General features: G+C 38.8%; 2 protein-coding genes across 26 annotated transcripts in view; both read right to left on the bottom strand.

Annotated features, from left to right (window-relative positions):
• Positions 1–4,563, bottom strand: part of macf1b (microtubule actin crosslinking factor 1b) — a 40,281-nt gene extending 35,718 nt beyond the window's left edge. Inside the window, exon 1 of the mRNA XM_053683162.1 lies at positions 2,454–4,563. The gene's annotated coding sequence lies outside the window, so the exon portion shown is untranslated. The remainder of the gene's footprint in view (positions 1–2,453) is intronic.
• An 839-nt stretch (positions 4,564–5,402) lies between these two features.
• Positions 5,403–23,133, bottom strand: part of plecb (plectin b) — a 121,913-nt gene continuing 104,182 nt past the window's right edge. For 16 of the 25 annotated variants that reach the window (XM_053683121.1, XM_053683160.1, XM_053683126.1 and 13 more), the window contains 13 exons: positions 22,685–22,868; positions 22,534–22,554; positions 21,399–21,556; positions 21,137–21,312; positions 20,888–21,026; positions 20,148–20,504; positions 19,910–19,993; positions 19,715–19,819; positions 19,454–19,552; positions 14,186–17,329; positions 6,727–13,919; positions 6,387–6,488; positions 5,403–6,215 (listed from right to left, as the gene is read on the bottom strand). In XM_053683121.1, coding sequence (XP_053539096.1) covers positions 7,806–13,919; positions 14,186–17,329; positions 19,454–19,552; positions 19,715–19,819; positions 19,910–19,993; positions 20,148–20,504; positions 20,888–21,026; positions 21,137–21,312; positions 21,399–21,556; positions 22,534–22,554; positions 22,685–22,868 — 10,581 coding nt within the window. In that variant the 3' untranslated portion in view covers positions 5,403–6,215; positions 6,387–6,488; positions 6,727–7,805. The remainder of the gene's footprint in view (positions 6,216–6,386; positions 6,489–6,726; positions 13,920–14,185; positions 17,330–19,453; positions 19,553–19,714; positions 19,820–19,909; positions 19,994–20,147; positions 20,505–20,887; positions 21,027–21,136; positions 21,313–21,398; positions 21,557–22,533; positions 22,555–22,684; positions 22,869–23,133) is intronic. The other 9 variants (XM_053683132.1, XM_017477016.3, XM_053683091.1 and 6 more) reach the window with 3 other exon arrangements.

The raw sequence follows: 23,133 nt of genomic DNA, 5'->3' as shown, positions 1-23,133 counted from the left end.
GCTGTCGAATTTTCCCATTTCTCTCCCCTTATGCCTTTGACTTTTGATTGGATCTTTTGGACTCTGTTTTTACCTCAACAATTTAGCAATTTGGACTGTATTTTGAAATATTCAACTTTGTGTCTGCATGCTATTGGGCAGTCAGTGAGGATTGAGGATTTCTCTTTCATAAAGATTCTCTGCTGAATTTTACCCCAACTTCCATCTGAGGTTTTTTTTGTTTGTTTGTTTTTTGTCAATGCTTAAGTGGTTGGAGCACAGCTCACACTCAGATGACCTGTGTGAGATCCCTGGTCAGAGAGAAATGAAAAAGCTAAACTAATTCTGATTCAATATGGACCCATCAGCACTAAACTCAGTCCTCCAACATATATGGTGTGGTTCAACTACCACCTCGGATGAGATGCATAATTCAGTAGGAGGGCAGCAAGTGGCAAGGCAACTGCATCTTCGCCTAGGGTACTTGTCTTGTAGTGTTGCAGACTATGCAGTCACCTTGCCAAACTTTACTGTGGATTTCCAATGGTATGAAAGAAGCACTCATCACTGTTTCCAGCATGGCCTGTCTGATTAAATTAAAGATGAACTTACTTCTAGAGAAGCAGTGAATGACTTAGAGATACTCAATTACCTATTCAGTCAGCATGATAATTGTCCTAAAGAGGAGTGGCCCCTTGAAATTGATCAGAATATCAGCCATTTCAGCCAACACTTGAAGTAGAATTATCTTAGTTTTTTAAATGTCATAAGTCTTTGTTGATTATGGATTTTTGTCTTTCAACCCAGCTGAAAACTCTCTATCAGTCACTGCTCTTGATGCATGACCCTTTGGCTCTAGTGCAGTCATCTTAATGTTCCTCTGCACTTTTGTGTGGAAAAATGACACCAAGAGACCCTATGGCTTCATTTAACTCAGTCTCCTTTGGTCCTGTGCTATCTCTTGTTTGAAAACAGTTTGAAAACCAATAGTGATTGGTCTTCTGGGGCCATGATTGAGTGGGGTTCATGCCAAGCTACTCGACCTCTTTGCCAGGTATTCTTCTGTGCCTTCCGATTCTGCCTACTCATCTGAAGCCCCATCTACTGTAAGTAGCTAGATCTAAAAGCAGTTATATGTAAGAAATGGGCCACCATACTTCCACTTAAGATTGCAATTGACCAGCATTAACCTTTTGTGAAATGTTAAGCGAGATGTTTGAGTAAAAAACTTACTAGACAACATTAAGATTGAATTGAGTTAAATTAACAAATTTTTTTTGGACTTCCAACATGATTGAACCATGTATTTTTAATGGCTTGAATAAAATCGAACTCCTCACTCTCACCTGAGCTGAGGATCAAGCCAAGGTTCCCAGCATGATCATGCTCACTTTACATAATTCAATCTAATAAATTAGAAAGTTGTTTAAATTAAGTTTAGCATAAGCAATGAAATCACATTTTGCTGAGAAATTTAATATTTTTATATAAACCATACGTAATGTTTTCTTAAATCTAACCGACCATTTTTATTTATTTATTTATTTATTTTCCAGTGTGCGTGCTTCAGCCTATCTTTTGGCTTCCAGCCCCAATCCAATGGAATTGGAGTGTGAAATAAGAGTTGAAACAAGAAACAGCTTTGATATGCTTCATCACTGACACCACCTCCTTCTGGATCTCACCACCACATTTGGGTCCAGTCTGATTTTCAATTCACTCTCTTTCTGAAGCAGAAAGCTGAAGTGGTGATGACTGCAGCTGAGCTGATAGTTCTTCATTTTTGCCAAACCTGGAGCATCAGTCTTGTTGAAGGCCTCCCGGTGGCAATAGGTCCACACCAACCATAGACACAGAATGTAAAATCTTACTGTCCAAGACAGTGGGTCTTGGCTGTCCACTCAGGTTCTTCCTTCAGGAGTGGATACTTGTGAATTGACTCACTGGTATGTTGCTGGCCCATCAATCCATTCATGTCAATGCTGTGCTGTACATGCTTCAGCTTCCCCGATCAATGCGAACACATCAAGTGAGCTACGTTTCTTGATGTGTGGTTCTTCAGTCCCTCGGTTCCTGCTATCTGCATCTTCACTGACCAGCCTGCCTATGCAGTTTATCGCTTCCTGAACTCTCACCAGGTGTGAGCAATGATGCAGTTCCTGGAGGACTGGAAATGATTTGGACTCATTTCAAAATATCTCCTGGTGTGATTGGGAATTTAACCACCTGGCTTGTGTTTTGGACTGTGATAATTTGTACGAGGGTGGTGGTGGTGGTGGGGGAGGTTTACACTTTTCTTCATGGGCACCAGCTTAGTGACATTTAGTTGCTACACAGCTAAATACATACTTATACCCACTAAGAGCAGTTGTAACTTTCAGCCATTTATACAATCCTTTGGTAGAGATTTCTACACAGGTAGAGAAATCTATACATGCATAATTGTTTTCATTTATAGTTTTTTGGGGACTTACCTTATAATGTCCACCTTGGACAGGTGAAAGTTGTGTTAAGGGAAGGGATTGAGCAGGAAGATGGTGATCTCCTCCCAGAGGTGGACATGGTAGAGGGGCGCTGAAAAACTGTGCATAGCAACAGATAGGCTACACTTAGTAGTTGTCTATCTACCATAAGTGCACTTTGTAGGTACAGTATACCTGGAAACAATGGCCTATAAATGTAGTTACAAGGTAATAAACCTAATGAGCAGGCAACATTAAAAAAAAAAAAAGAAACGATGGTAGGTTTATAATGTATATTGTATCATTATATACTAACATATTATATATTCTTATACAAAACCTAAACTGTTGTCAACTTAAGAGTTGCCCTTCATTAAAATGAGCAATAAACAATAACAACATGCAATAAGTGATTTAAAATCACTTTTTTTTTCTACTAGACACTGGTTTTAGAATTATTGGCAATTATTTCTATAATTTCCTTATACAGTCCTGTTTTGTCACCAAATATTCTGATGGTGTGCATGACCAAATACTTTGATTTTGGTCTCATCTGACCACAACATAATTCCAACTGCAGTTCTAATGATGCTTGGTGACCTTTAGGCACTGCATTATGTGATCTTTGGTCTCTCTCTTCCCTCCTTCACCAACCTCCTCACTGGGTGTAAACCTTAGGCTTCCACACAAGATGATTTTGATTCATAAGGCAATGATTCAATATTTGACGATATCACTGAATCTGCTACTGATACAATTCAATTTATTAGCCTCCCATCATTATGTGAGTGAATGATGAAGTCACTCTGTATCAAGAATCAAGTTATGGGCAAATCACTGTGCTATCAAATTATTTACACATCAGTTGTTTGTATGATTGATTTATGATTGTTGCATTGATTAGTTTTCTTTTAAAAGAACACATTGGTACACACCTAATCACGACAGTGTGCTTATGGGTGTAGTTCCTGGGATATTTCTAACCATTTTAAACATAAAACTTTTTGTTATGGTCCTAATTGTACAAAATACATTCCTAACCGTAATGGCCCCCGGGGGCAATTCCACCCTGGCTGTCCTTGCAGAACTTCTTCCTCAGTTGTCTCCTTACATTTCCTGTCTCAACCATACTCGTGTTTTTCCATTTTCCCTGATTGATTAGTACCCTATTTAAACCGCCCGTTTTTCTTCCTTAGTTGCTGGAGTAAGGTCAGGTCACATTTTGTATTTGGTTCCCTTATTTCTTTTGTTTATGCACTGTTTTGATTATTTCGTACTTTTTTACCTTAGGGTTTATTTTCTAATTACCAAGTTTCTGATAATGCTGGTTCCTTTTGTGTCTTTCCCCTGATTTCAGTTTCCCTGTGTCTGTCTGCAATAAAAGAAGTTCTGCATTTGTATCCGCCTCCACGGACTCACATCGCGACACTAACTGTATAAGCAATTTTATATCCACTACCTAATTTGCGCAGGTCAATCTTGGCCAGTCTCTTTTGTGCTAAATTCTTTGGTTTTTCCCCCATGGTAAATGATGACAAAGGGATTTTATATTTTACATGTAACCTCATTTTTATACTTCAGGGGAACATGACATGATTATTGGTAACAGTTACCTGGGGACTGTGAGCAAATTAAAAATGTTTTAAAGAATGACAATTTATGACAATTTATATGTGAAACAATTTCACCTACTGTTTGAGTGGAAAATAAAAAACAACATTAACTGTATAAAATAAATATTGCACAATAATGCAACTGTTCCATTCAAGAAATAGGTGGTAGTATTGTCTGCTAAAAATTTTTTGCTCATTTTTATGAAAGGTGCCAATAATTCATCCTATTTAGTGACACTGAAGATGATCTTTATTGTTATTTTGCCTTTATCGTTACCTATTCATCAACCTGTCAAAGTAATTAGTGTAGTTGAAATTGAAATTATTTTTTTAAATTCATAATTTCAATTAAAAAAATCATAAAACAAATCTTGGGTATGCAAAATACTAAATTCAAATAAAAAGCTACTTGAATTTAGTTATTTGAATTAATCCTGTTATAGTATTTTAAGTATAATTATTTGTTATTAAATTTGAATACCTGCTTGTATATTTGTACTATACCTACTATATTTACGTAGGTGTGTGTGTGTGTATATATATATATATATATATATATATATATATATATATATATATATATATATATATATATATATATATATATATATATATATATATATATATATATATATAATTAAAATGGAATAACATTAACCCCCCCCCCAAAAAAAAAGAAACCTTGGTATTGCCAAGGTATATGTGGAAGAATTTGAGTGGCCGAAGCCCTGACCTCAACCCCACTGAACATGTTTGGAATGAATTGCCTGACCTTACTAATGCTCTTGTGTATGAATGAGCATAAATCCCCACAGCCATGCTCCAAAATCTAGTGGAAAGCCTTCCCAGATGAGTGGAGGTTAATATATCAGCAAAAGGGGGAACCAACTCAATGTTAATGCCCATGGTTTTGGAATGGGCAGATATGGGTGTGATAGTCTGGTTTGCACATAATTTTGGCCATGTTAGACAAAAAGGTTTTTCCAAAAACAAAGTTATTTAAAAATAAATAAATAAAAAAATTATATTATATTATATTATATTTATATAATATATATATTAATATATTGTGTTATTCTTAAAAAAAAAAAAAAAAAAAAAAAAAAAAAAAAAGTTCACAGATATTATTTGAAGCTTTAATTGTGACATTTTTTCCCCTTAAAGATGATGTACTATAATGCAGTCCATTAGAACTCTATTCTATTTATATTCTTTTTGTCCTGGAAAGACGTTTGTAAGACAGAAGTATATCATATTTATGCATATTAATATTTTCATGTACTGAAAATTTACATGTTCATTGACATTACAGCCTTCAAATTAACGAAACTAAATAAGTACAGACAGATGATATTTCTATAATCCTTTTATTTACATTAGAATATGAGGTTATTCTTAAAAGCAATGTAATTTCTTTGCAGCATTATATACCTCATGCACAGATCATTTGGATGTCATACATTTGTAATAATAAGGGTTTAACCTCATGATACTTATTATGAAATTCATGTCTGCTCTTCATCTCAATTTTCTAAAATGTCATGTTAAGTTAGTAAACCATGCAAAGCAAATATATTACAGAACATATCAAAATAAAGAAAAGGGAAACCAAATATGAAGATATACACAAGTCAAGTACTTTCAAGAAAAACAGTGGATTAGAAGAAACACTGGTCAAGGGAGAAAAAAAGAAAAAGAAAAAAAAAAATCAATATCCTTGTTAAAAATGGAGGAAAAAAACAACTTACTACCACAATATATCCTAATACACTAATTTGTATTGCTGAACTCAAACTTGTGTAGAATACAGTAGCACACACTGGACAAGGGGATCCAGGGGAATGCATATTAAATGCTTTACACTGTCAAATGAGAGATTAGAAGAAATGTGGGAAGTAGAAAATAGCTCTTCAAACTGTCTCTCAGCAAAATTGTATATAGTCTTTAATGTAAAACAGTGGCTCACAAGGAATATTTTTGCCAAAATTAAGTTTGTGTGTGAAAAATGTGGATGGTAAAGCCATAAAATGTTCAGTTGATGATGGTGAATTGCTGGTATGATATTCAAGGAAAACTTCAGGGTAACCCTAGCCTCTACCTTCTCTGAGCAAATGATACTGTAGAAGCAACAGAAGAAAGGAATGAAAGGCTCTCTGCAGATCTAAAAAACAAAAACAAAAAATGGATACGATGAAACAACAAAAAAACAAACAAAAAATGTCAACAACAACAAAAAAAAATGTACGAAGCAATGTGTACTAGACCATCATATATACATAAATAAAAACAACCTGGATTTGTAACAAAATTTTATAATTAAACAAGAGCTTACCTGAATATTTTGAGCTGAAGGCTGCTGGCAAGCATCAATTTTACTGCTCAAGAGAACACTAACACTCTTTTCCATTACAACAGCTTTGGTTATAGATAAACACTGGAGAAAAATAAAAAGAGAGAGAGAGAGAAAAAAGTTAATTCATCAATGATCACACTTGATTCACACTCTAATAATCAAGATGAGTCAGTGGAAAAGAAATTACATTAAACTGCAGAAGTATTATACACAAATGTAAAATATGTTGAATACTAAAACTTTAGACCTGTGGCCTTATCAAGTAATTGGATAACAGGAAGAGATCTGGGTTTTAAAATATATTGTTGATTTAACTTACAAATATCAAATGCTCAGCATCGCACTCAGGTTTGTCCAGATGCTATGAGTAGAGGTAGGGTCAGCCATCTTAAATCTTCTTGGCACAATACACCAGGACCACTTGAATAAAATGACTGAACTGTGTAGGTGTTTCATGGTGGCAGTGAATATTGGTGTTCATAATTATTGTTTGATAAAGGACATTTAGATAATAAATAAGGCATATACCTCCATATTAGGGAATAAATGTGGGTTGTGAGATGAAACATAGTGGCATAGTTCATGCTACTTTAAGTGTGCTTTCCTCATCCAGTGTTAACATCAAAATGTCATGTTATATTTCTCTCTATACATTCAGCAATGTTATTTCCACAACACTACTAGTTCCATGATGGCATGTTCTGTAAACCGACCATATACATGCATAAAAAAAAAAATAACATATGCATACTTTTAATCTTGTTAACATAATTTTCTTGTCCATTTTAGCATATTTCCTGAATTGTTAACTTGAAAACAATCCAGGTAAAATATAGACATCTTAAATTAAAGTACAAATGCAGGCTAGAAGTAGAAGTTAATAAAAGTACTATCTGTAAAAAAAACAAAAAAAACAAAAAAAAAAACAAACAAAAAAAAAACACACAACCACTAGATAGCTCATGTAGTTAACCATAACATGTCCTATAAAATCAGCAGTGGTATTTGAGTAATGGACAAAACGTTCAACATTACTCAGGTATTACAAATGATCTGAAGCTGAAGAAGAAAACTTTGAGGATGAGTAATTGTCATGGTTAACTATACAATGCATAGTATTTAAGCACCCAAACTACACATAATGGGACACTGTCACCAGTCCCCAATAAGATCATAACAGTAGTTTCTGGAATGCACTTTTCTATGAAAAAAACATGCAAATTAATATTAATAAATAAATCTTTGTTTTCTGCAGTTGCAGAGTGTAGTGGGGAATTAATTATAAAAAAAAAAAAAAAAAAAAAAAAAAAAAAAAATGGCCTCTTTAGAGTTACAAGGCTGTATCGCATCACTGACAGTTTTGTGAGATTTTGAGCTAAGTGCTTGGCAGGGGCAGTATTAGAATCTGCGAGTATAACTGCTGGACGTGTAGGAAGATGAAGAGAAATTCAAGTTGAAGCCGGAACCAGTGGTATCGATGCTGCCTCTTCTTGAGCCTGATCTAGACCCTGTTCTGGATCCAGATCTTGAGCCAGCAGCAGAACCAGCCCCACTGATATTGAATGGACTGTAAAGACCTTTACTAGACTGTGAACAGGCTTCTAGCAACCTTAGCCCAGTTCCTTCCTCAACCATGCTTCTGTCCATTGCATCTTTGTAGGAGATCTTCAGTTTAGTTTTGGGGCATGTAAGGTATTTTGAATAAGCACTCACATCCCGTAGCTTTTGGGCTGTGCGGACATCTATAATGCTTTTCCTGATTGCCTCTTCCAGAGGGACTCTTCCTTCAGCCTCTGGTTCAATAAGCCCACCAGTAAGATACTGCACCTCCAGAAAACGCTGACCAGCCTCATAATATAGCCACCCTTTCTTAAGGGCTTGAGCAGCGGACATTTTCACTTTGGTTCTAGGATCCTCAAATCCACTGAATGCTTTCTGTGCCAGGTTAATTCTGTCAACCATTATCTTATCTAGAAGACCCTTATTGGTTGCATCCACAACAGCATACTTTTGCCCAGTTGATGGGTCTATTATGCCACCAGTGCAAGCTTGTGCCTCCAGCAGTCTTTGGCCAGTGATGCTGTCCACTATGTTCCTGTGCATGGCTTCAGTGACTGAAATCTTCTCAAGAGTGTCTGTATCAAGAATGCCAGCCACAGGTCCAGTCTCTTCAGTCGGATCATTCCACACAGTTGCGGGTGTTTTGATGGATGGTATGGGACTCATTGGATAGGATGAAGAAGATCCAATGGATGATGAGCGGGAGCGAAAGCCACCCATGTTTCCAGACAACATGTCAGCAAATTCTGTAATGGCAAGGTTGCCAGAGCGATATTGGTCAAGAGCAGCTTGATCAATAAGACCTCTTGCCAGAGCATCAGCAATGTCATATTGGCGACCTGACCTTCTGTCAATGATTATGGACTTCTCTTCACCATCAGATGATGTTATTGTGATTTCTTCCCATTCACATTCCTGTTCCGCAAGTTCAAGGTATGTTTGGTGATCAATGAGCCCTTTGCGATAGGCTTCATACACAGACATTTCTCTGCCTGACTCAGGGTCAACAATAACGACTCTGCGTTTGCGAACAGAGGATTTGGCGGATGTTGTTCTCTCTCGTTTCTTCTCCTTTAAGAGTAGAAGCAAGAGATCGGTCTCTGGGTCTATAATGCATCTATCCATTAGCTGCAGATAAGTTAGATTCTCCTCTGTGTTTGGGTCAAAAAAGCCCTTGGTATCATCAGATGGATCAGAGAGGATCTCATTCATCTCTTCATCAAAGAATCCACGGTTGTAAGCCACTTCCACAGGCAGGCGATGGCTCTCCTCAGGGTCAATGATTCCTCCAGTGGCAATCTGAGCTTCAAGAAGACGAATTCCATGGTCTTTGAGAATCAGACCTTTTTTCATAGCCTGGAACAGTGAGATGGTTTTCCCTGTATAAGGATCTCGGTATCCGGTTACAGCCCGTTCAGCAGACATGAGCTTGTCTTTAAACTCTGGGCCCACAATTCCCATCTTCGCAGCTTCATTGACTGTTAATTTGAGATTCTTAATTGGGTCAATTATGTATCCTGTAGCTGCTTGGGCTTCCAGCAATTCAAAGGCAGTCCCTGGTCTGATCATATTTTTCTTCATGGCTTGGTATATAGAAAGACGGTCTTTAGTAGTTTCGACAAATACACCAGCAATGCAGCTTGTACCCTCAAGGTATTTCTTAAGCCTGCTGCTCACCTCTTCAACTGTTAACAGACCCTCATTAAGTGCAGAGACAGTTTCGGCATCGATTATCTGTGAGCGTATCAATTCTTCCATAGTGATTTCTTTTCGGAGACCCTTAAACATTGGTCTTTTTTCTGCTAAGGGCAGCAAATACAGTCCATCTTTATCAAGCCTGCATCTCTTGAGCAGTTGCGCATATGAGAGTTTTTCATTTGTAACAGGATCAACATATCCTTTAACTTCATCATTAAGTTTCTCATACGTTTCTTTGTTGATATAGCCACGTTGTGTAGCAACATCTGCTGGCAGATGAAAGTTGAATTCTGGATCTATTATACCACCAGTTGCTGTCTGAGCCTCAAGCAGCCTTAAAGCATAGTTGTCTGGCACGAGGTCCTTTTTCATTGCCTGGTAGAGGGAAATTATTCTGCCACTGTATGGATCCTTATACCCAGTGACTGCTCTTTCTGCTGACAGAAGCCTGTCATGAATTTCTGGCCCTACCACACCTTTGCGCACTGCTTCATCAACTGTGAGCATCTCATTCTTGATGGGATCAATGATGAACCCAGTGGCTGCCTGGGCTTCCAAGAGGACAATCGCATCTTCTGGATTTATAAGCCCTCTCTTCATTGCCTGATAAACACTGGTTTTAGATTTAGAATCAGGGGCCACACCAGCAATGCTGCCAGTACCAAACAAGTACTGTTTAACACTCTGTAACTCCATGATCTCACGAATGGTCTTCTTCTCTTGCTTTAGCAGGTTGAATGTTTCTATGTCAATTATACGGGCACTATAGAGTTCTTCAATTGTGACCCGGCGTCTGCCCACGTTATATGACCGGATGTTCTCCCCTCTGATGATTTCTCTCTGTTCCATTATCTCAATAATTATAATAATCATTCGCTCTTTAGTTAGTTTGCCTGAACGATATTCATCCAGGAGTTTCGTCCTTTCTTCTTCGGGTAACAGATTTGAGTTCATGACATCCCAGAGGGACATTGAGCCTTGAGCAAGGCCTTCAATTGGGAGGTCGAGCTGAGTGTTAGCTAGATCACTCTGGGTTTGTTCTTCAGTATAAAGGTAAGTCTTTTCAACCACTGTTGGTGCCTGTGGTTTGGTCAGTCGTATAAAGTTTAAGCCCGTCTCAGGGTCTGTCATACACTTGTCTTTTAACTGTTTATATGTCACATTCTCATCAGTATCAGGGTCAGAGAAGGTTTTATTTAGGTCTGAGGGTTCAGCCATAATGCTGGCCATTTCCTTGCTGAAATATCCCTTCTGGCATGCCACATCAGTGGGAATCCGATGACTGTTAACTGGATCAATAATTCCTCCAGTGGAAATCTGTGCCTCCAAGAGAGGCATTGCATGGTCTTTGGGTATAAGCTCTTTTTGCATGGCTTGAAACAAGGAGATAATTTTGCCCGTGAATGGGTCTTTGTAGCCAGTAACAGCCTTTTCAGCAGTGAGAAGTTTTTCATGAATTTCAGGTCCCACAAGACCTGCTTTAACAGCATCATCAACCGTGAGAAACTGATTCTTTACAGGATCCACCAAGAAACCTGTAGCAGCTTGGGCTTCAAGCAGAGCAATTCCTGTGTTCTGTCTCAAAAGTTTCTTTTTCATTGCTTGATAAATGCCAAGCTTTTCTTTCGTAGGTTCAAGGTAAATACCAGCAATGGTGTCGGAGCCTTGTAGGTACTTATTAACAGAGTTGTTTTTGCTGACTTCATCTGGAGTTCTCTTACCTTGTTGAAGCAAATCGTAGGTAGACTTATCAATAATTTTGGAGTCCAAAAGGGATTTAGCTGGGACAGGAGCCCTAAGCCCTTTGAAATTGGACTGTTCATGTTTCTTGGCTTCTTTCTCTTCCACAATTGTGACTATAATCGTTATTATCTTCTCGATTTTCAATGTTCCAGATCTGTACTGCCTGAGTAAATCAAGTCGTTGTTCCTCAGTAAGATATTCAGAATTGATTATCTCCCAAATGGTTACTTTTCTGCCTTTAAATGGTCCACTCTGTATCTCTACCGATGCCTGCGTCATTGCTTCTTTGGCCTGTGCTTCAGTGTACTTCTGTTCCTCTTTGGCATTGATTGCTTGTTCCGACAAGGGCAGAAGCTGAAGCCCAGTCTTTTTGTCAGTAATACATCTCTTCTGAAGCTGCTGATACGTGACATACTCCTGTGTGTTCGGATCATAGAAACCCTTGATGTCTTCTGTTGGGTTAGTAAAGACATTATTTGTTTCATTATCAAAGTAACCACGCTTGTAGGCAATGTCTTGTGGAATGCGGTGGCTTTTAACTGGGTCTATGATGCCTCCTGTTGCCAGTTGTGCATCAAGAAATCTGATTCCTTGGTCTTTGTTAATCAGTTCTTTTTTCATTGCCTCAAAGAGAGACACTGTTTTTCCTGTGTAAGGATCCCTGTAGCCAGTGACAGCTCTTTCTGCAGAAAGCAGTTTTTCATGTAACTCAGGGCCAACAACACCTGCTTTTACAGCTTCATCTACTGTAAGGTTCTGCTTTTTCACAGGGTCTATGATGTATCCAGTTGCAGCTTGAGCTTCTAAGAGAGTCAGAGCAGGGCCTGCCCTCAACATATCTTTCTTCAAAGCCTGGTAGAATGACATTGTCTCTTTAGTTGAGTCGATGACTACGCCTGCAATGCAGTTGCTACCCTTCAGAGCTTTGTGTACAGACTCCATCTCAGACACCTCTTTGACAGTCGTATTTCCTTTGTGTAACTTGTTATAAAGATCTTTGTCAATAACTTTTGATTCCAGTAGCTCAGCTGCAGGAACAGGTGCTCTAAGGCCATCAAATTCAAGCTCATTTGCTTTCTCTTTTTCTTCGGCAACGGTGATGATAATCTTGATGATCTTTTCAACTGTAATCTTGCCTGTTTTGTACTGACGAATTAAGTCCTTTCTCTGGTCTTCTGTAAAGTATTCAGAATTAATGATCTCCCAAATTGTAATAGTCTTTCCTTTGAATCTTCCAAATGGCACAGACACAGTTGTCTTATTGAAAATATCCTTAGTTTCCTCATCTGTGAATGCTTTAGCATTAAGAGCAGCCGTTTCTGAAATAGGGAAGAGAAGTAATCCTGTTTCAGGATCTGTGACACACCTCTTCATCAACTGCAAGTATGTGAGATTTTCATGGGTGTTTGGATCAAAGAACCCTTTTGTGTCATCAGAGGGGTCCTGGAGAATTTTGTTCAGCTCTGTGCTGAATTGACCTTGCTTATAGGCTGTTTCAATTGGTACACGGTGGCTGTGGACTGGGTCGATGATTCCTCCTGTTGCAATTTGTGCCTCAAGCAGTCTGATGGCATGGTCTTCCAAAATAAGACCTTTCTTCATGGCTTCAAACAGTGAAATCTTTGCCTCTGTATAGGGATCCTTGTAACCAGTGACCGCTTTCTCAGCAGACAGCATTTTGTTATGAAGTTCAGGGCCTATAAGACCTTCCTTCACTGCCTCATTAACAGATAACTTCTTGTTATTAATAGGATCAACGATGTATCCAGAGGCTGCCTGTGCTTCTAGCAGTACTACACCAGTTCCAGGAGCAATTTTCTTCTCTTTGATGGCTTCATAAATGGGCATTTTACGGTTTGGATGAACAAGCAAGCCCCCAATACAGTTACTGCCCTTAAGCATAGTCTTAAGTCTTTCTGTCTGGCTAAGCTCATGCACTGTGATCTTGCCTTTGGTTAAATTATCATACTCCTTTTTACTCAAGAGGCCTACTTCTAACAGGCGGAGTGCTGGAACCTTCTCACGAATGCCATCAAAAGATAAAGCAGAGTCCCCATTTCTACTGTCCACTTCAACACTCTGTCCATTAAGGTCTCTAGTCTGCAGTACCACGTGTTGTTTCTGAATGACTTCAAGCTGCAGAAGCTTTTCACGCAATTTTTTGTTTTCTTCAGCAAGCTGTTTTTCCTGCTCAAGCTTTTTCTTCTCGAAATCTTGCATCTCCTTTTGTTTATTGAGCATTTCTTCTTCAGCTTCTTTTTGTTTCTTAAGAGCAGCATCCATGGTTGCCTGAAGTTTATTCTTCTCCTCTTCCAACTGTCTTCGTTGGCGCTCTTGTTCGTCTTTCAGAGCTCTTGATTTTTTAACTTCTTCTTCAAACTGGCTTTCTAGTTTCTTTTTCTCATCTTCAATTAGTTTTTCTTTCTTCAGCAACTGCTCCTTTTCTAAGATGAGGGTCTCCTGAAGGATTGTTTTCTCCTGTTTAATTTGTTCCTGTTGAGCATTTGCCATCTAGAGAGGAAGAGAAAGTATTATTAGGCCACAATAAATTTCTCTACACAAAGCAAGTGTAATGTATAAAAATACCTGATTAAGTACGTATAATACAGTTAGTATAAAGGGAGATAATATATCTTGGAAACAGTTAATTAAGAAAACTGTTCAGCGAACAGGACCATGACAAATAAAATTTTTATATTCTCATTTAAGCAAGGTTAGTTTTCAGGGAGGGCGTTAATGACATAAGCCGCATATTTATACCACGATTAATACAATACCTCTTTAGACTTTTTCTGCAAATCTTCAGCCTCTTTTTTCAATTTATCCTTTTCTCTTTCAAGTTGAGCAATTGATTTGCGTAGCTCATCAGCTTCTTTGATACTGGTTAAGTGCTGTACTTCCAGTTTTTTGGCCTCTTCTTCAAGTTGTTGCTGCATCAGCTGTTTGTCTTCAAGCAGCTTCTGAGCCTGCTCTTGTGCCAAGTCTTTTTGTTTCTGAAGCATTTCTGCTTCGGCTCGCAGCCTGGATGCTTCCTGAATAGCTTGCATCTTTTCTTTAAGCATTTTTTCAGCAAGTGCCCTTTGCTGAACAAGGTCAGACTCTGCTATTTGTCTCATGCGTGCAGCCTCCTGAGCCTCGATACTGAGTCTAGCAGCTTCTTCAGCCAACTTTTTCATGTTCTCAGCCTCCTCAGCCAGAAACTTCTGTGTGTTATCTTTGTCCTTTCTGATAAGACGGTGATTCTCCTCTTCTATTCTGAGCTTGAGTTTGATGAGCTCCTCCATTTGAATCTTAACCTTGAATAGTTCATCCTCTACCTGGGCCTTTTGTTTAACAGCATCACTGACCTCATCCTTAAGGCGATGAAGCTCCTCATCGAGGACAGATTTCTGTTTGTCAGTTTCATCTAGCTGCAGTTTCACTTTAGTAAGCTCTTGCTCAATCTGAGATTTCTGCTTAAGGGTTTGCTCTGCCAGCAGTTTGTGCTTTGCCATTTCTGCATCAGCTTGTTGTTTCTGTTTCAGTGCAGAAGCTTCGGCCTGAGTACGTTTGGCTGCTTCCAACTCAGCCTCTTTTCTCAGTCTCTCAGCATCCTCCTGTGCTTTGGCTTGGTTGGCAGCTTCAGCTTCAGCAGCTTGCCGTTGAAGCTCTGCCTCTTCTGCTTTTTGATGAAGAAGAGCGGCCTCTTTTTCTGCCTTTTCTTTGGCTTTATTTGCTTCTTCAGCAAGCTTTTTAGCTTTCTCATACTCTTCCTTCAGTTTTAACTGTACCAGGTTGTCTTCCTTCCGTTGCACAAGGACGCTCTGGACTTGCTGTTCAGCAACGTTACATCTCTGCACTGCTTCTTTTGCTGCAATAATCTGTTTCTCAGCTTCTTTATCAGCATCCTCCCTCTGCTTTTTGGCCTCTTCTGCCTTCTTTTTGAGACGCTCCACCTCTTCTTGGGCAGCCTGGCGCTGACGAGCTGCTTCTTCCTCTGCCGCGGCAATCTTTTTAACTTTGTCTTCAGCTTCCCGCCTTCTGTTCTCTTCCTGCAAGGCAAGCTTACGGAATTTTTCTGCTTCTTCTTCAGCCCGCAACTTACTCTGCTGGGTTTCGTCTGCGATATTCTTTAGTTTATTTAATTCGAGCTCCAAATCAAGCTTACCTGATGATGCCTTCTCAAAATTAAGTTTTAAAATACGGATCTCCTCTTCCACAACTCGTCTCTGTTTGAGGGTTTCATCTACAATTACTTTCTGTCTCTCTAACTCCACATCAGAAGATTTCTTGAGCTGATTTATCTTCTCCTCAATGTCTTGCTTGTGTTGGCTTGCTTGATCTTCAAGAAGCTTCCTTTGGTATGCCTCATCTTCAGCTTGTCTTCGAAGACGCTCATTTTCTGCCTCTTTCTCTTTGAGTGCTATCTCTGCTTCCGTTTTAAGGCAAGTAGCCTCATTGATTGCTGCAAGTTTTTCTTTCAGTATTCTTTCAGCTTCTGCTCTTTGTCTGGCAGCTTCATCCTCGGCTACCTGCCTCTGCCTCTTTGCCTCTTCGGCGATTGCACGGAGTTTAGCTGCTTCTTCTGCAAGTTCCCTCATTTTAGCAGCTTCGGCTTCAAGAAGCTCTTTTCTTTCTACAATGTTAGACATACTTTCCTTCTCAGCCTTGGATTTAAGCTGTAGAAGTATGTCCATTTCACTTCTTACCTTGGCGAGTTCATCTTCAAGCTGCTTCCGCTGTTGCACAGCAGCATTTACCTCATTCTTTAAGCGGTAAAGCTCATCCTCAAGCAGTGTTCTCTGCTGCTCTGCATGGTCAAAGTCAGACCTTAAACGGATGAGCTCCTGTTCAGCAGAGAGCTTCTGCTGAGCTGTACATTCAGCCAATTTCCGCTGCCTCTCCAGTTCTTGCTCTGCCATGTCTTTCTGCTTCAGGGCAGACTCTTCAGCTTTAGCCCGTTTCTTTGCCTCACGCTCAGCCTCTTCCTTCTGCTTCTCTGCTTCTTCCTGGGCGAGAGTCTTTTTGTGGGCTTCTTCCTCAGCCTGGAGCCTTAGACGAAGGGCCTCATTGGCTTTTTGCCTCCATTTTTCTAGCTCTTTTTCAGCTCCAACCCTTGCATTGTCCGCTTCCTCTGACTGTTTTTTCAGGCGTTCAGCTTCCTCTTGCAGCTGAATGACAGCTCCATGCTTTTCTTTAAGTGATTCTTCAAGTTTTGATGTCTTTTCAACATAAGACATGCGCTTGCGCTCTTGCTCAACAGCTGCACTTTTCTGTGCTGCTACATGAGCAACACTGATCTGTCTCTCTTTTTCAACCTCAGCCTGTTTCATGCGTCTCTCTGCCTCCTCTGCTTGCATTCTGAGCTGTTCAAGGTCCTCCAAGGCTTTCAGCTTCTGCTTAGCAGCCTCTCTTTCTGCTTCAGACTTAAGCCTTAGCTCCTCCTCTGCCATGCGTTTTTTCTGAGTTTCTTCAGTGACCTGTTTGCGGAGCTTCTCTGCCTCCTCTTGAGCTGCTCTACGGAGTCTCTCCGCCTCAGCAGCATTGTCCCTTAGCAGTTTCAGTTCTGCCTCTGCAGTGGATTTCTGTTTTAATGTAGTTTCCAGTTGGAGTCTGATAATACGTATCTCCTCCTCTATTTTGGTTCGACTCTGATGAGCCTCGTCCACCAGCTGACTTTTTAATTTGATCTGCTGTTCTGACATTATTTTGAGCTCGTGCAACTCTTGCTGAATATTATGCTTTTGGTTCTCAGCATCCACAGAAACAATCTCTCTCTTTCTAAGTTCTTCTTCCATCATGAGTTTGAGTTCCTGTGCCTCTTTCTCTGATTTGGCAATGGCTTTTTTATGAGCTTCAGCTAGCTGCTTCTGTTTTTCTAACTCAGCTTGCATTTCAGCCATTTTTTTCCTCTCCTCCTCTTTATGTTTCTCAGCAGCTTTCTGTATTAGTGGAAGCACATGGTAAAGAAAATTATGATTATGAGCAAGCATGACAGGATGTTATGATTAAGGGTAAGGTTAATTTTTTTTTAGAACAAAGAAAGATGCACACATGACAAATGTTAAGGTAGGTTTTCTCAAAACAAAACTTGCAATCGATTAAGGCATGGCAATTAATGTATGGTGACAGCAGACATTTTTTTTCCCACAGCAATTGACAATTTAACTGCAAAAACCATGCGACTGGTGCACTGGCTCCATATAAGCTGTTAAACGGCTGCCAAAATGGCCAGTGAAGCTTTGCATGTAAATATAGTGATGAGGCTAGGACTGTAAATTCATTGGCATATTGACCCAACTCATTTCTGTATGGAGACAAAACATTCTTGAATAATCTATAGGGATGTGGTCTAATAGGACGACAGGGATTACTGTTGTAAGAAAATAATCAACAACGGAGGAGACATTACAACCCTGGAATTGATCATTTTCCTATAACAGCACACCCAGATGTGTTTTATTCATCTTATACCATGGCAATGTTTATATGCTCTTATTTACTGGAAAACAAAACAGTGATTAATGTTGTGTCACCTAATATTGCGAGTATCCATGAAATATGACCCTAATAACACTTACTTAATAGCTTCTCTCTTTTCCCCTCTTCCTTGAAGATAACAGCTTTTCATGTTACTGACAAAACACTGACAATGCAGTCTCCTACACCCTAAACGTCTCCTTACTGAAATCTTCACCTCAACTATTTTATTTATATATATTATATATATATATATATATATATATATATATATATATATATATATATATATATATATATATATATATATATATATATATATATATACACACACACACATACATACACACATTTATTGAGTACACGTGTACGTTAATGAATGAACAACTTGAATGACCAATCAGAATTGTGAATTCAACTGTGCCATGGTATAAAAAATGTATAATATTAGGAAATGTATATAGTAAATATATAGAGTATAGAGAGTAAATAGTAGAGAAAAAGGCACTAATGGGAGGGATTACTGCTGAAAGGAAAATTAAAGGTAGTAAATGTATCTACAACAGAAAAGACAGGATTCAGAGCCTTGGGTTTGGCTCAACTATGTTTTATTACTGCAGGAAATAGTTACTAAAGCAGTACAGCCAGCGAAAGCAAAAAGGTGCATATTTGATATAAAATCTAATGAATATAGATCTAATTCTCACTGTCTATTTTGTATAATAATATGCAAGTGAAATAGGAGTAATAGTGGCATTGGTTACTGACAATTCGGATTACGCTGCATTACTACAGTTGATGTTACTGGTAACAAAATGTAAAAGTGAGAATTAGATTTATTTCATGAGGCATAATCAAGTTTAAGAGAAGAAAAAGTGAAAAATCCAAAAAACATGAGCAAAGTGAAATCTTTACCTCTTTATTGCCCAAACAAGATAAGCAATCATCATGACAAAGCACTGGCAAGCAGTTAAGAGAAGCAAAGAAATAAAAAGGTTAGGGTTAGAAAATGGGGAAAGAAAGTTGTTATTCAGTGAAAGGCAAGAAACTCTGGCTTTGACCGATACTGAGAGAAAGTAGTGCAAAAGAAGAAAAGGATAAAGGAAAAGCCTTTATACACACTTTTAAAGGTATGGTTTGGGGATATGATGAATGTAAAATGTCAGAATATTTTATATAGCAATGATGTAATTTATTACCCATTTATTATCATTTAATATGGCTTTTTTTATTTTTAAATAAAAACAGCATTACTGCATTTTTTGTCCAAGTACTCTGAAGTGGCATTGTTCATAATAGATCTTGAGGTTATGAAATCTTGTCTAAATTGGTCAATATTTGACGTGAATCATGTAAAACACTTTTATATTCGGACACATCCTTCAACTCTCAACAGATCTGCGGTCTGTGATGGTCATATTTCTTATGTTCATTTTACTGATATTTCTTTCCTCAACACCAAATAACAGCAAACGTCCAGTCATCCATACATTAATAGATGTAGTTTTGTTAATGAGTAATTTGCTAGACAGTTAGGGTTAGTATGTTGGTTTGGTGAAGTTAAGTCTCTTTAACAAGTCACGCACCTCCTCATCCTCTAGGCGGCTCTGTGTGTCCGTGATGAACTTGATGTACTGGCTGGTCAAGGTCAGCAACTCACTATAGCGAGTTCTCAGAGTTACATACTAATTATGGAGGGGGGGGAAAAAAAGGCATATTGGATTTTAAGTATCAATATAGACCAGTCTTTTAAAGAACGATTAAATTAAAACAGAGTCAAATATAAGAAGATAAATGGAATTATACAAGGGTCAAATAAAGGCAGCAATTACTGAAAATTCACTCACTTCCTGAATTATATTATCAGAAGCGGACTCCATCTTGGTTTTCTTCAAAGGTGAAGTCAAGGGTTCCACCTGTGCTTTGTAAGCAACCAGCTGAAGTTCATAGTCCTGAAATACACAGATGCTTGTTAATATACTATAAGAACAGGGCATGATTTGGAAAAGAATTCATGCAAAAGTGCAAGCTGATGCATTTACCTTAATGCTGTCAATGTAAGCCTTGGCATACTTATGACATTCGTCACATTTCTCTTTGTTTTTCTCAATCTCCTCCAACAGTTTCTGTAAAGCAGAAATTCAGGCAGTTTTTCACTCAGATGAAAGGATTTTCCCCTCATATATACCAAAACATAATGAGAAATCTATTTGATTACACTGATACGCTATAATCCAGTCCGGTGTTATTTGTAAAGAATGAGTTTGTGTGAAGCATCACCTTTTCTTGACCCAGCTGCTCTTTCAGAGTCTTGCTGTCATGAATGGGTGTGGCCTGGATCTTCTCCTGCCTTTGTCTAGCTTCTGTGATCCAGCGAATAAGCCAGTCATAGCTTTCACGATAATATCCCAGCTGCCTCCCCAGCTGCTCCAGCTCACGCTGTCGGAGGTCAATCTGGGTAAAAATGGCATGCCAGCGTTCCTGCAGGTTGGACAGGAGCTGCTTGTAGTGGTCAAGCTCAACGTCCCTCTCTCTGTGCAGCTGACCCATGCGCTCACTCACGGCAGTAGCCTTAGCCAGCTCTCCCTCAAGAGCGTCAAAGACAGGCTGTTTGTCCTCTGCCTCTCTGCGCATAGTCTGTAGAAAATGGGGATGAACATAAACACGACAGCAGGTACACCTCCAATACACTTGCTTGGTTGTATGATTCGACTGCCCAGAATTACAAGTAACTGGGCTAAAAAGCAGTATCTAATGTATAATAAAAAGTACAAGGTACATGCATGCTCATGTAATATTAGTGACATAGAATTTTTGCTGACCATGAGAAAATGGTCCATCATCCAAACAAGGTAATATTTATTAAAAAAAAAAAAAACCCTTCTTGCGTCTTATTTTCAATAGGCAAATGTAAAACTAAACAGGCAGATTTGTAAGTACACTACAGAAAGGAGAAAGACTTTGTGATAGCAGCTACACGTGGCCCATAATATTTTATGACTTCAGTACATTTCAGTCACCTTGAGTTCAGTACGGTAGGTCTCCACTTCCACAGTATCTGTTGGGACAGTGTAAACCTTGCGGAGTTGATCTTCATACTTTTTGAGAATGTTCTCAGCACCTTGTGTGTTGCGAATCACCAGCTCTATTGTCTTCAGCCTAAGACAACAAGTGTGCTAGTTAATAACCTCGTTTATAAATTATTGAAGCTATTAAAGGGTGAGGAAAAAAAAAACCCTGCACACTAAACAAACAGAAGTCCTTATTACTTCTCAAGGTAGACTGAAGACAAGCAGTGGGTATGTTCCATCTTCTGCAGGGTGATGTCTAGCTCAGAGCGGAGGACTGGAGTGCTGGACTGCTCGGGAGAGGCGAGGACCTCTTCTGCTTTCTGAGCCACATTATCCAGGTTCTTTTTAATGCCCTCCAGCTCCACATGCACTTTCTGCAAGAGCAACATAAATGCGTTGACGGTCGTCTAATAGAAAATTAATTGAGTACATAAATAAAACAAGAGTTCAGAGCTCTTACTTTCTGGTCTGTAGCCTTTTGGAGGCAGTCCTTCAGTGGATCATTTTCCACTGGCTGGCGAATGCGGGCCACTGTGCGAGACTCGCAGTCCTCAATCTTCAGACGCAAATCTCTGACTTGTGTGATGTAGGTCTTGCACACTGACTCATCCTGTTCACCTGTGGGAAGGACAGACCAGTTATCATAAATCAACAAACAGCATTATGTGTAAACTAGAGTGCATACTTTGGTAGCCCTAAAGGGTATGGAGAAAAAAAATCAATTAACATAATACTGTGAAGTGAATAATTTACAGCATCAATTTTAAATCAATCAAATATCAATCCAAACAAAAACAAGCAAACAAACGGCACTGAAGGTTAACAGCACGTTATCCCCTACCAAACACACCCTTTAGAGAACCAGGTGAAAATCAATTTTGCTGGGAAGCTAACTAGTGAACAATTAACATACTGCTTAACAAGAACATTTGGTTTTTCCCTTGTCATAGGACGACATGAATAGGTTAAAAAGGCTAACGGGTAAATAGTAGTTGTATCATAACCGTTTTAGCCACAGGACATGCAAGTGTTGAAACAAACTTGGGAAAAATCTGCCAGAAATTAGCTTCTTTCAGCTATTTTTGCCATGTTACATAAAAAAGAAAAACAAAAAGAACAAAATAAATATAGTGGACACAGCAGCACACTTTAGGTGTCCCCCCATAAATTTTATTCTACCTTAACCCTTCAGACCTTCCATACCTTCCCCAAAGTAGCATCGTGTGCAGCATCAAACATGCGTGCATCTCAGTTATCTCACAAAGTACCAAAAGCGCACAATCAAAGCACATACTATCTTTAGAAATGTTACTACATTTGAATTTTGCCTTTAATGTTTTTCCTTTACTGCATTCGTTAAGACATTTATTTGTAAATGTCTTTGGGGGGGCTGGGGTGATTTCTCAGTCTGTCACTATGTGTCAGCCAAAAATTATTAGACAATTGTGTCTATATCTGTGTCAATGAAAACACAAACCATGCACTCACACTCTTGAGATCAATATTAAGCACAGTAAAATAGCAAGCATCTGGTTTAGAGCTTCATTTCATCACTGCCTACAAAAGCATCCTACAGCTATCTGGATGCAACTCACCCTTTGCTCTGATAATCCGTCCTACAAGGTGAATTTCACAGTTACCACACAGTACGAACTAATACCACCCTCACTGCCATTCACTGTTTTAGCAAATAATGTACTCTGACAACAGATTTACAGGCAAACGGGTATGGGGAGCTGGACTCACCTTTCTCCATAGTTCGGAACAGTTCTTCATAGTGTAGTGTTGCCTTCTTGTAGTCATTCTCGGTCTGCATGCGCTCATCTGAGCTGAAGAGCTGAGAGTTCTTAGTGTCTCGCAAAAAGTCCTGGTAGTGGAGCTCTAGATTCCTCAAAATCTGCCTATACTCATCCACCTTCATGGTCTTCAGCTACAAAACAAAATCACATGAACCAAAAAGACATATTAATGTAAAGTTATGGTACGCCATATCTTTTTCATTGTTAGTTGCATAATGTATTGTTTAATAGTTCTTTCTTTTACAGGATAAGAAATTGCAATAAGGCACAAATCTGTTTTTCACCTCAAATTAAAAGAACATAACGACAACGCCTATTCTGACTGTGAAATGTCAAAGCATTTTTCCAAAAGATAATTCACTTAGCAATAGCAATGGGCCCTCTGTAATTCAGTGA

Source organism: Ictalurus punctatus, chromosome 1, assembly GCF_001660625.3.
Source record: "Ictalurus punctatus breed USDA103 chromosome 1, Coco_2.0, whole genome shotgun sequence".
In the NCBI taxonomy this organism is placed as follows: Eukaryota; Metazoa; Chordata; class Actinopteri; order Siluriformes; family Ictaluridae; genus Ictalurus; species Ictalurus punctatus.
The sequence above is the reverse complement of the archived record's forward strand: the minus strand, read 5'-3'. Positions and strand labels throughout refer to the sequence as shown.